General features: G+C 37.6%; 1 protein-coding gene across 1 annotated transcript in view; it reads right to left on the bottom strand.

Moving 5' to 3' along the window:
- nos2b (nitric oxide synthase 2b, inducible) overlaps positions 1-5,833 on the bottom strand; it is a 40,286-nt gene extending 34,453 nt beyond the window's left edge. The window contains exons 1-4 of the mRNA XM_039756656.1: positions 5,667-5,833; positions 2,244-2,407; positions 1,813-1,882; positions 180-293 (exon numbers count right to left, since the gene is read on the bottom strand). Of these exons, the coding sequence (XP_039612590.1) occupies positions 180-293; positions 1,813-1,882; positions 2,244-2,356 (297 nt within the window). The 5' untranslated portion in view covers positions 2,357-2,407; positions 5,667-5,833. The remainder of the gene's footprint in view (positions 1-179; positions 294-1,812; positions 1,883-2,243; positions 2,408-5,666) is intronic.
- Between the last annotated feature and the right edge of the window lie 7,540 nt (positions 5,834-13,373).

Genomic DNA, 13,373 nt, shown 5'->3' with positions numbered 1-13,373 from the left:
TATTATTATAAGTAGCTTGGCCTATAGGTCAAGGGATTCATGAAAAGTGTCATCTAATGTAAACCAGACACTGTGAATGGTAACACAAGCAGCTAGCACTCCAAAGAAAAATGAAACAGAAGAGATGTCAGTCCCTCCTTCAAAAGCTATCAGACTTCACATTAACATACAACACTGACCTGAATTGCATTCTGGTGCAGAGTATCCTGAATGACATTTCCATTCTCTATATTTTTCAGCCTTATGAATGGGCATCTTGAGTGTGGCTTGGTCCCAGTATGTTTCTCCAAATTCTGTCAAAAGACAAATGGGAAAGATGCAGCTGACTTAGAATGGACTAATTTCTAACAGGAGATCTACTCTATACTGTCCTTCCCCTAGTGGCATTCTACTCATTCGATAAAAGTGTAAACAGAACAAGTTCAGAACTAATCAGGGTTGTCTAAATTAGGCTGCTAAAGTAAACTTTTACCATCTCAAGGAATTAATACACATGTGATGAATGAGATTCATTTTGTACTAATTTTACACATTGATCCTTGTACTGTGGTAAAATGCACAACTCCATTTTCATTTATTTATTTTCTCTGATTTGTTTCTATTTAAATTAATTTCTACATATGACATATAAAACCCACAAACATTCTTAAAAATACTGGTTCTTTAATGACATTTTATTGTCCTTTACTAGATTGTGTGATTTCTTGTTGTGCCATTTCTTGACAAAGCACCATTTCTTTCTGGGAAGATTCTTTGCAAATGGAGTTGGTTCTTCGTGCTTTGACAAACTTCTTAACAAATACAGAAAAAAACAGAAATCTATAATGTTGTTAGGCTACCTAGAAGGACGCTAATAGATTAAGAAAACTTGGATTTAGCCTGTGTTGTTGTATGCAGCAAGAGTCCTTTTAAAGTCATGAGCCATTGATATTTCACAAATGTGTCACCATCCAGTCATGGTTATTTACTGTATAGGCTGCTACAGATCTAAATAAACAAAAGTCCCCTCTGGAATCTTCATGAGGATGGGTCATTTGAGAACCATTTAGGCAGGGGTCCTCAATCACAGTCCTGGAGGGCCGCAGTGGCTGCAGGTTTTTGCTCCAACCCAAGGGCTTAATAAGAAGCCCTTATTGCTTAAGTAGCACTTCTGCTTCACTTTAGTGGTCTCACCCATTAAGATTTTGAACCCTTATTGCTTATTTAAGTCTTAAACAGCTGTATTCTTGGTTTTTAATTGCTCCTAATTACCAATAACATGCAAATGACAAAAAAGACCAGCATTTCTCCATTTCACTTGTTACCATTTACACCTATGTGTATTTATCATGCACTATTGGGTTTAATTAAATACTTGGAAGGAAAGTAAAGAGAAAAAAGTGAAGGACTGAGAATTACTCATCCATTTTAGCCTTCAAATCATTTGGATGATATCCTTAGAAAGGGGAAGAAATCAAGGATATGAGAATTACCTGACATAGCAGAGTAAAAACACTAACAAGCCATGAAATGTAATTATTGGCAAGAATTGTTTTATAATTAAGCAACCGGGTTAGAACAAAAACCTGCAGCCACTGCGGCACTCCAGGACTGTGATTGAGGACCTCTGCCCTAAGGCATCACTCTGAAAAGCCACTTGGGCACCTTTTTTTAAGAGTTTATGGAAATAAGAAAATGAAACCGATTTTATCTTTTTTTACTGTATTTTATATCTCTAAAATTATATTTTGAAAGTGAAATCCGCCTACATTCAATTAATTACTCTTAATAAAAAAGCTGTTCTAATATTAAAGAAAACAAAGAGGGCATTACCTCAGAGACATCCTTCACTTTGAGGTTTTCCTTCAATGCTTCATCTTTTTGAATGAGCTGCGGGTCATCGCTGTACAGGGTGAAGTGAGAAGACGTGAATACAAGTGGCAGAAGAGCGAGCGGTAGGATGCAGTTACTTCGATAGATAGATAGATAGATAGATAGATAGATAGATAGATAGATAGATAGATAGATAGATAGATAGATAGATAGATACTTTATTAATCCAAACGGGAAATTCACATACTCCAGCAGCAGCATACAATATTACATTAAAGAGTGATAACAATGAAGGTATAACAGACAGAAAATAATTTTGTATAATATTAACGTTTAATGCCCCACCATCCCCGGGTGAAATTGAAGAGTGGCATAGTGTGGGGGAGGAACACATTAACACATTTTATTACATTTCTACTCTGAGTGCTCACCCTTTAGATGTGAATCTGAATTTCCCATTCGATTCGTTGTTGTTCAGATCCAAGATGTCAACTGTGTTGTTGAAGTGCTTCTTCTTTCGCAGATAGTGCCAGGGGCACAACATTTTTGTTTCCGCGCCTAAGTACTGCTCAGGGACTTAAGATGGGTTCTCAGCCTAAAAAAAAACATATTATTCTAAATACATTTTCTAACAGACTCCAACGATTTAGATTGCTTAATTATTTAGTTCAGGTGAACTTCGTTGATAGGAGTCCAATTTTCTAATATTTTTTTTAATGTCTGAATCCCAAGTAAAGAAATGACTTGACTAAGACACGAGGTCGTTTGCACTAAACTGTCCATACGACTAAAGAGACTGCGGCAACTCGCGCACAGGTGCGGAGCGCGCTGAGACCGACTGGGCGGGGCGGGGACGTTCAGGAATCGCCGTCGCTAATCGAAAGCCATCGCTTACAGTGCAGATTACTGATAATCATTCGAGATGGCATCCTTTACATTTTCATAGCACAGACTCATGCACATATGTAGTCTGTTCTTTAGTCAGTTTCTTTTGTATCACTTTTGTTTTCGCTTCCAAGATCGTGAACAATAAACTTTTTTCTCTTTTCTGATGGGGCTTTCTTGATTTTGATCTTTCGTATTCGTACACTACGTCTTTTACTATTGATAATTCACTACAGAAACTTTAAAGGTACGTATGATACCATAGGGTTGTACAGTTTGGACCCGTTTTATCAGAATGTTGAAGGGGGTGTTTATAACGGGGAAGGAGGAGGGAATGGTGGGTTGGCTGCAGTGCTTGCACACTTTGTGTGTGCGTGTTTGTGCGTCAAATGGGTCCCCTTTACACAAACGTGTATGTGACCGTGTAACGATTTCTATAACGCGGAAAAACTTTCGTATTGTAGCGACCCGTGGTTGAGTCTTAAAGTTTTCAGAGCCGTACTCAGCCGTGCACTTCCCCCAAGCTGGTCGGCCAGCGGAGTCCCAGCGACATGCACGCAGCTGTAGCTAGCTCGATAAGCCAGCGAGCACTCGTGTCCGGTACACCGCACGACTCCGAGTGTCTCGGCAATCATTGCTTAGATGAAATCTTAGCAATACACGGCTCTGTCCTGTTATATTTCTTTATTGAGCAGATAGTCAGAAAACAAAGCTCAATCTGATTGCAAAACCATTGCCAAGATCATTAACGAAGCCACCTTTCTCATTGATGGTAACTATTTACAATTAAATAACCCCGGACGGCAATAACCCAAACCCACCCCACCAGTTGAACACAAACACATACAACAATTTCAACAGGAACAATAATTCGATTGCCTTGCTAATTTAACACAACAGTAACTTTTACATAAATTACCCACAATGCATCATGCCGCCAGCACTGGCTGCCGGGTCACTACAGTATTGACTGTTCTTAAGTTCGTCCGTGAGCTCTATTCAACACTGTGAATGAAGGCACTTTGTAATGTTTAATCAACTATATCACCCTAAACGTATATGAACAAAATAAAATTACATCCTCTTAAAACGCACCCATTGCTGCCACGCTTTGGTTTATTTAACAGTATAGCTTTTGACATTATTTTGCACATTGACTTATTATTAACAGAAATTTCCAAAGACAACGTTATATAAAAGGCAAGCCCCCTTAATACAGAAGGATCTTGAGCCCTTAGCTCATTTGCATTCACTGGTGAAAGTTTGTGTTTAGTTATACCGTAATCTGTTTACAGTATCTTCGCATTTTTATGCGCAAATAGGTTTCCATGTTAAATTATATCCAGTATGAACACTGCAGGGTCCGGACTTTTTTTTGGCTGTTTTGATATATACGAGTTTCTGTTTTCATATAACTCTCTGAACTGGTTCGGCTTTTAGTTTAATTTTTGACTTTTTTGGGAACACTATATCCGGATTACTGTACTAAAAAGAATTCAACTTGGAAATATAATTCGTTTTACCATTATTTACACAATAAAATACAAAAAACAAACAAACACGCTACCATTATAATGCATTTTTAAAAACGTACTATTGTTCAAGGTTGAAAGAACATCCATCCACATATTAAGACCGCATAGATTAAATTTAGGGCTGCAGGTGTAGTGACTACCTAGGCACAATGCAGCGGTAGAACCAACCCTGGACGGGATGCCTGGTCACATTTCTCACACCGGCCAAATTCGGAGTTGAAGGTTAACCAGTCCAGCAAGTCTTTCTGAAGTGCAAGAAAACGCAGAGCGTTCGGGAGAAGACAAGACAGATTACGTCAAAACTATTAAATTTGGACTGTCTGACTAACAGTTGCCATATAGTAACATCAGGTGCAAGCCGCTGAAGATTAACATCGTCTCAGTCTGGGAGTCACAAATACATGTATTACCTGCTACATCCTGGGAACCAACTCTTTTTATTTCACTGCGGCAGAGCTGACGTCATTAGTGCTGCTAAGTGCAACATTTCCTTACTTTGGCCCAAGGCCCGCAGTTTAAAGCTGTGCCATCTGCAAGGGAAAGTACTTCACACAAAACACCTGTGTGACACGATTAGCGTATGATCAGAAAACGACCAAAATACAATTTCAGGTTTTGTGTTTATTCACTGTGTGCTTGTCAAACTTAAAATTTCTTAATAGCGAAGCCCAGTGCGCTTATCTCCACATTATCTTGGGTACAGATTCATGTATCGATTACTTAACGAGAAAGTATTTTTGCTGTAGTATTTTTATCCTTTCCATTTTAACCTATAAATGAAACTTTCACCTCATTGGAAAATAAAAACAAACATTGCATTTTGTTTCTTTTTACTGTACATTATTTTGTTTGGCCAATACTAAATAAAAATATTTTTTAAAATATTCTCACACCATCTCAGTTATATGTATTTTTGTTATAAAAAATAAGCTGCACATTTTTTTATTCACTAAATCAAAATTCTTTACTTCGCTCGGAAAACGTATGCCATTCCCGTTTGTCATCTTTTCGGTATTTAACGATTTTTTTTTTTTTTTACTTTGCCACGCCACCCAAGCGGACTTATGGTGTTTGATTTGATTTTGCATTTGTAGCAACTTGTGTTGAGTTATTTTAAATATGATCAATTCGCCAGAATTGTGTTAAAACAAAGAGTCGTGTTTTCGAACTCAACAGTCTGACGGACGACCGCAGTCGTGTAGGTTTCACAGTTTTAGCGGCGGAAGATGGAAAGGACTAACGGTAAAGTTTTGATAAGTAACTCCTCTCCTGAGAAGCTGTGCACCTGCAAGGAAAAGAAATTTAAAGGGAACAGTGATGACCCGTCCTCTCAGTTAATGTTTCCTGTAAACCTCACATTAAAAGCTTGTATAAATATGGTTACTGAATACCGAATATGTTACTTTTAGGAGATATCTGACGCCTCGCACTCACCTGCTTGCTGGCAGTCACTGGCCGTTTCGTAGTGCGCTCTGTGGTCGCTGTTTCTGCGCTCGTCTGGCTTTCTCTTTAATATTTTTCGGGATGAATATGTTTGCATCATGATCCCATCACTTTTATAGTTTTGGTATCTGGTCACAAGGAAAATGGCAAATTCCCGGGTCACTCCCCTTCCGGGAACTTCTAAAATGTGCCTTATACGGTAAGTGGGGTGGGGAAATTTGGAGCGACTAGGTGACAAAGTTTTGAACGATTCCAACTGCGGCTTTATTGAATACCAGTGCGTGTAAACAGTTGATATACTGCATTCCTTATACAAAAGTAAAAGAATCAAGTGTGGATCGAGATTTTGTAGCCGTCTCCTGTATCGTTCTGATCGCGTACCGTCCTTCTGCTTTACGTGGTGTAAAACCTTTGAGTGCCGAGCTGCTTTAATCTACCAATCTAATGTAGAAAATATTTTGGAAAGGGGGACTGTGCATATACAGTTAAGGTACTATATAACACTCTTCACTTCTAGGCGGCTTATCTCCGAGGAGATTAGACATCGGCTATGTTTTTTTAGTAAGAGATTAAAAAACATGAGATTTTATTAATCAATAAAATTTTGCTAACGTGTGCTTCTTGCAGACGAAGAATAAGATGGTAATTTGGCTTTACTGAGGTGGCTTGGGTATGCGCACTGCAATGGACTGAACGTGTTTTATAGACTCATCTGAGAAATCGCAGAACACACTTGTCATAACAAAAATGAGAAATAGATACAGTATATTGTTTAACAATAAAATCATAGTTCAACACTTAACTTTTAAAATTGTTTGCCATCTTTATCAGCCTAAATTTGGAGTAATTATGATGCTGTACAAGTATTTGTCCGTTGCTGCTACTTCACTGTATTTCAGTCTGAGGTGGTGATAATTTTACTGGTCAGAATTACGGCTTTGTGTACGGCCATTCCGTGAGTCACCTGCTCCGCTCAAGAAAATTGGGGTTATATAGTTCAGTTAATTTAGTAATTGTTCAAAAATGGCTTCACATATTAAACACTTATTAATAAACAGTTTAATTTTACAGTTCAAGATGGTTATTTTCAAAAGGCTGACGTCAAGATGCTACGGAACACACTTCATTTACGTAAAGAGCACTGAATACGATTCCATCCTGCAAACTATTTTATAATCTTGCCTTTATGTTGTCATACTCTGCACCAGAAAATGAAAACAAACTGCTTAAGCATGCCTACAGTAACAGAGGCGGCTTCAGTAAGCCATCCTTGAACCGAACCAAATGTAGAAGTATTGCAACCAAGAGCGCATACACTCTACAAAATAACGGTTCTTCAATGGAAATTTACTGGGTTGCGTGGTTCCTTGTAGAACCTTTGCTTGACCAAGAACTATTTAATTGTCGGAAGGCTTCTTTGCTTATGAGATTGGTTCTTTAGGCTTTTAATATGTAGATAGAACAGAAATCTTCATAGGCAGAATACAAACAGATTACGAAAACCTGATGTACTAAACATGCATTATTCCGCAAGAGTCACTTTAAAATTCCGTTATTTCACACATATGTTACTATCTGTTCATGGTTATGTAGCCCATGCATATCTAAATAAATAAAACTAGAACCTTCACGTGAATGGTTCTTTTAGGAACCAAAAATTATGACACTGCTCTGAAGCACCACTTTGGTACTTTATTTTTAAGAGTGTAGATGGGAGGGTACCCTGGACTAGAACCACAATTGTATTCTGAGGGAACCTCAGAAAAACTAATATATGATGTCAAAGCTTAGGAGTTGCCTATAAACTTGAAAAGGCAGTAATATGATAATATGCAACAGGTACACAGCAGCGTCAACCGCACGGAAACAGCTTCTCAAATTATTATACTATGGGGGCAGAGAATGCAACAGAAAAGCTTAGATTTATATTTGATAGCCATCGAAGCAATAGTACGCCATATTAAGAAAAGAGTATGCGATAATTTTACTATTTATTGTCAGAGCGAAAAGAAACGAGAGAGGACGGACAAATATTTAAAATAAATTATTCTGAAAGTAAAATCAATAAAAAAGTAAAAGATAATGATAAAACGCATCACAAGGTTTGGTTTTTTAACCAGTTTACACACCGAATGCACTTTAAATCTTTGCCGGTTGTCCAGTATACAGAGACAACTGAGCAGTTACGAGGCGCAGTTTATAGTCTGTTAACAATAATATTCTGCTCAGGTATACGTCAAGTGTAAAGGGTTTTAATCTCAAAACACTGTAACCATTCGTGATCCAAATCCAGAATGGTCTAGGTGTTTTAGGTAAAAGTTTTATTGATTTGTGCCTTTCAACGTCAGGCTTTTGAATTATTATGATATCCACAAATAAAACACGCCGCTTATGTTAACGGACATCGAAATACACGAACACCTGAGATTTTGTGTCAGCGTGCAGTGCAGGACGAATTTCTGTGCCTGTCTTTTGTGATTTGTCGCAATTACATCTAACTACTGTTACTTATGAACTGATTGAAATTCTGTAAGGGATCATCTGTACGTCACGTGATACAGTGAGCGGCACGTGCTTGTCCAGCGCTGCTAGTGACGTCAGAATTTATTGTTTATTCAAAATCACTACCTTCGCATGTTTCACTATCACTAGAACTAGAGCCTGCAATACTGTCGCTAGTCATTGCTGAAGAACTGTCACTATTACAGCATGACAAAGCACTTTCTTCTTCACACGTTTTCAACTCCGGCAGCCCGCATTGCGCTCTCCTCATGCAGCCGCTGATGCTGTCCAGCCGCTGTCCGTCACTATACCTGCTGCTCACCGGACACGCGAAAACACGGCGATGACGGCGGAGGTCAGTAGCAGTGGGCGAGTTATGTCAGGGATAGCGTGTTGTCAGGTGGAACGTTTCATTGAAAAACAAAGAACAAGACCACTCAAAAATACATCTTTGGAGTTGATTCATGTTTCATGTTGTCTTCCCTTTACTTCAGCGTAATAACATGAATTAAACCCATTTTGGATTAAATTATTTTTATGTCATGTTTTAAGTTTTTAAACAGATTAACTAAATCCTACAGGATGGTCCAGATCTAATTATGATCCAGATCGTCTGGATGACTTTGATTTATGCGTGGACGATTCCAGTTCGGTGCAAAGACGATTCTTCATGTCGTCAGTTCGCACACTTCTCGATGGTCCGGGATTTTTCGGGTGATTTTCTATGTAATAAACTTAATAAATTATAGCGTAATGAAAATTGCATAATTAGATCTGGACCACACTATACTTAAAATATATTGTGTTTACTAAATACATGTATTTTAGCATAATGAAACTAACTAAAGCAGATTACTTCGTTAACGTTACACCTAAACTAGCAACATAAACTATATACTGCGTCATTTATTAAGTGTGAATGCGCTCACACATTACAACGTAAAAATAAATACAATTGACTACAATTTTGTATTCGAAACAGAGAAAAAAATTATTAATGTAGGGTGGGGGATGTATAACAAAAATAAATAACGTATCAGTTTCCACAACCACACAAAAGCCATGGCATTTGGAAAAAAAAAAAACAACTTATTAAATGTCTTTAATTTTCTTTTCAACAGTGCAAAGGTGTGCTTGTCCTTTGGAACGTGTTGTCAACAAAAGAGGAGACTCTTTATGCAGAATATACTTCATACAAATATGGGATAATTTAAACCTGAGTATTTTTACGTTAAATCGACTAAATTCAGATGTGCAAAGTGAAACAAAGAATACCACGTTTTGAGGAATTAAAAAGTGTTACTTTTGAGTAATATTAACATAAAAACCGTGTAATGACAAGAGTCCCGGAGACGGATTATTCTTCTGTTGAAAAAAAAAAAATTTGTTTCAACACAAATAATTGTGTTAGTGTGACGTCTAATACATTTACGAGAATTTAAAGTAAGATAATGTCAGCAAACTTAAATATTTTAGGTTATGTAACTTAAGTTAAAACACATAACGTGGACATCCCCATTAGTTCATTTTTTGAGAGTATTTTTTATACATATACCGTATACTGCACCCCAGGTTAGTCCGTGCAGTATAATATTATACTTTTTTTAAGTGCAATGATACATATTTGAGCAGATTCATTATATATACTGTACACATTCTTTACAGTAAACGTCATTCATTTATCCATACTCTCTCCCGCTTTTACTGAGCAGGTTCGTCATATGAATGAAAATATGTAAACAATCCTCCGTGTATTTTAAAGTCAAATAAATCTTACATTAGACGCTTGTGTGTGTAACCCAGGACTGTCTTAACGTATAGGCACTAGCCGGGGTCCCCAGGAGCATAGGGCCTCTCGATGTTTCTGATGCAGAGCCGGGCATTGAGGTATTTTTACCTGAGGCAGGAAGATAAATTTGCGCCCCTATGTATATAGTGTTTTTTTATTACTAATAAGTATTGAATACTTATACCTTGGGCGATATCATACATAGAGCGAGAGCTCGTCAGTTTGCTGAAGGTATTTGACGAATACTGCAACATTCATTTGTTTTTTTTCTTTTGCAATTCGTTAATTTTTTATTTTTTCATCAAATTGTTCAGCCCGAGGCAAGTGCCTCGTTTGCCTCACCCTTGTCCCGGCCCTGTTCTGATGCCTAAGTATGTTTCTGTTTTGCTATCAAAACACGGGTCCCAGCTCACTCCTTTGGGCGGGGGCCTATGATGGTGTTAAGACGACCCTGCGGTGTCACCTCTGCCTGCTCACCTTCTGTTTTATGACTTTATTCAGCAGTATTTCTCGTACTTGTTCTTTTATTGTTTTTCTAAAATACTGATCCTTGTAACCAAAGTGAAAAACTTATTACAACTAAAATAGGTTCTTGTTTACCGAATATTATTAATATTACGGCACTTTTAAGAGATGATCAAAAGGGAGTGAACATACATGTCAAGAGAACGACTGTTTACTCGTATGTAATGAAAGCTGCTGGGATTCAGCGTATACTGTACTCCGAATCAGCGTATACTGTACTCTGCTTTGTGATGCAGTCTCCAGACAACTACACCATTGACATCCATCACAACTGCACGTTGCCCGGCACCTGGTCCAGTGTGCATATCTTTAATTGTCACGCACTTTAACGGCGGGTTATACGGGATTTATTTTTAGCTTATCCCGTTCCTTTCTTGAAGCTAAAGGGGACTTTTAACATCCCTTGCTTTGCACTAATGCAAAGAAATGTGCGGTGCAATTTTAATCGTAAAACCGACTAGCGATTATCCGATCAGCCCCTTACATATGATGATCAAAACATGCTTATTCCGATTTACAGGTGCATCACTAAAGTTTTTTGATATTCTTAGCAGGAAAGGGCCAAAGAGTGTTGGCCTGGTCGCTCAATATGGTGGCCAAGGACAACCTGCCAACCGTTAATGTCGAGCCCTGATAATTATGTTTTTTATTTTAACCGAACATATAGAATTCAGATGGAATAACTAAAGATCATGCAAGCAACCGTTTTTAATCCATGATTTGAGTCCCTCATACTCCAAGTAGGCAGGTTCAAGCATGAAGAGATCAAATCATTTTGTACCTGATATGATTTTTTCTCTTTTCTATATTTTGATATGTCAGTAGTTTCCACATGTTGTACTTGCTGACACGAAAATGTAGGATGATCTTTCTAAGCTGTCATTATAGGCGCACCTATGAGCATTTAAACCTGCTGCATTACAAGAATACCAGTCAGTCCGGGTCTCCACCTTGCGGTTATACTGAGGGAAGGGCTCAGCCTCCAGGCATTTGTCATTGGAAAAATGAAGGTGAAAATGGATGACTGGGGTATGCTTCAGTTTTGACTTTTCTTTCTCTTTAATCCCCTTGAATGTTCTTCTCCATTTAGTACTGAAATGGTGAAAGTAAGACACCAACACCAAAAGATAACAAGGAGGTATTTGCAGGTGTTGTACTGCATGCCTATCGTAAAGTTACTACTTCACTATTTTAAAAAACACAGAATTACACAGCTGTTCAGATACAACAGACAAGTTTTCCTAACTTAGAATGAATATTCCATATTTCTGAGAATGCAACCGCTGTTTAAGAAGTCAGTTAGAATGAAAACTAGCAGCCAGGTGCGATTCCTAGAACTGAATCTGGATGAAGGGTGCAGTAAAACCAACATTCTTGTCTTCTTGAAACCTCCTTATGTCTGCCTCTTTTGTGCTCTCAATGTGAAGTCAAATATTCTTCTAAACCTTGGAGTCAGCATGTTATACAGTCTCCCTGTGAACTGTCTATCACCAAATAAAACCATATGATATGAAAAATTAATATCACCAAATAAAACTGTGTGATGTAAAAAATGAAACGGGACAAAGTCAGTCCATCATCCTGCATCATTTGATTTCTGAATTTTACCATCATAACCTGTTGTTTCTTTATTTTCATGTTGCTGAGATACCCAGGCTCAAAGTCTATCACACTGTCTATAAAATATGATAAGGACGAAAACCCAAGAAGGAAGATATTGAAGGTGAGCTCTGTTTCTTTTGTGTTGATTTAAATGCTTTTTTTTGGGCTTGACATTCTAGTAGTTTATCATGATATTAAAGACTTGCACCTTTAAGTGGAAAAAGGCATTTTGGTTGTCTCAACCACATTTACTAATCTATTGTGCCCTGCTGACAACAGACTATTCTCAGAATATGGTATATGCATCTATATTGCATACCCATACACCTTGGTTACATTTGGAAATAAAAATCATCTGGCACATTTTGGTGTTCACATTTATTGTACCAGCAATCTGACTTCAGTGAGACAAAATGAACTATTGATCTCATTAAACATTTTGTAGCCTTAATGATCTGTGACTTTTCCTTTACTACAAGCTCTACCTTTTCCATTTACATTTTTGCTTATGATCTTGTTTAGTCCTGTGTAATGTTTGTTTCCTGTCTTTTTAGTCAACTGTTTCATGAATATTACTGGTGTGCCTTTATGAACTGAACACCAGTAGATCTGTGTCTTCCATTCATTTATTTTGCAGTTTGCCCAGTTAAACATTGTCATGTATTAGTACTATTACAAAATTCTGCCTTTGGTGTATCTCTAGTTCATTCCAGTCTGGTTCAGCTTATTATTTCTCTAAGTCAGGTCTGTCAAACTTGGCTCCTGGAAGACCTCAATGGCTACTGAGTTTCATTCCAGCTACTTTCTTCATTTGCAATCAGCTACCTCAGGAATCTGAAACTCGGTCCCAGAAGAGCAATCATTTTTGTTCCAACCAATTTCTTAAAAGCCAGTTTTCCTGTTTAATTTTTCTGTTCTATATTCTGTTGAAAGAAATACTGGAAGAAAACAGGTGCAAATTGAATAAAGTTAGCTGGTTATTAGATGACTAAACTTTAAACCTCATTATTGTTTGGCTATTTGTTAAAAAAAAAGAAAATTAAGTGATCTAAATCTTGAAAAGCAAGTCAATTAAAGTTAAACAAAAAGAAGGATGGTCCAGTAACAATAATTGGCTACTAATTAAAAAAGTGGTTGGAATGAAAACCTGAAGTCACAGCAGCCCTCCAAAATCTGAGTTTGATACTCTTGCTGTAGGAAATAAACTAACATGAACATCAGAAAGACGCTGTTGAGGCATCCTCTGTCTTTTAGAGGGGGGAGTGGAGTCATGTGGAAAC

Source organism: Polypterus senegalus, chromosome 6, assembly GCF_016835505.1.
Source record: "Polypterus senegalus isolate Bchr_013 chromosome 6, ASM1683550v1, whole genome shotgun sequence".
Classification (NCBI taxonomy): Eukaryota; Metazoa; Chordata; class Cladistia; order Polypteriformes; family Polypteridae; genus Polypterus; species Polypterus senegalus.
Note: the sequence above shows the minus strand (reverse complement) of the source record. Positions and strands in the feature narration are given on the sequence as shown.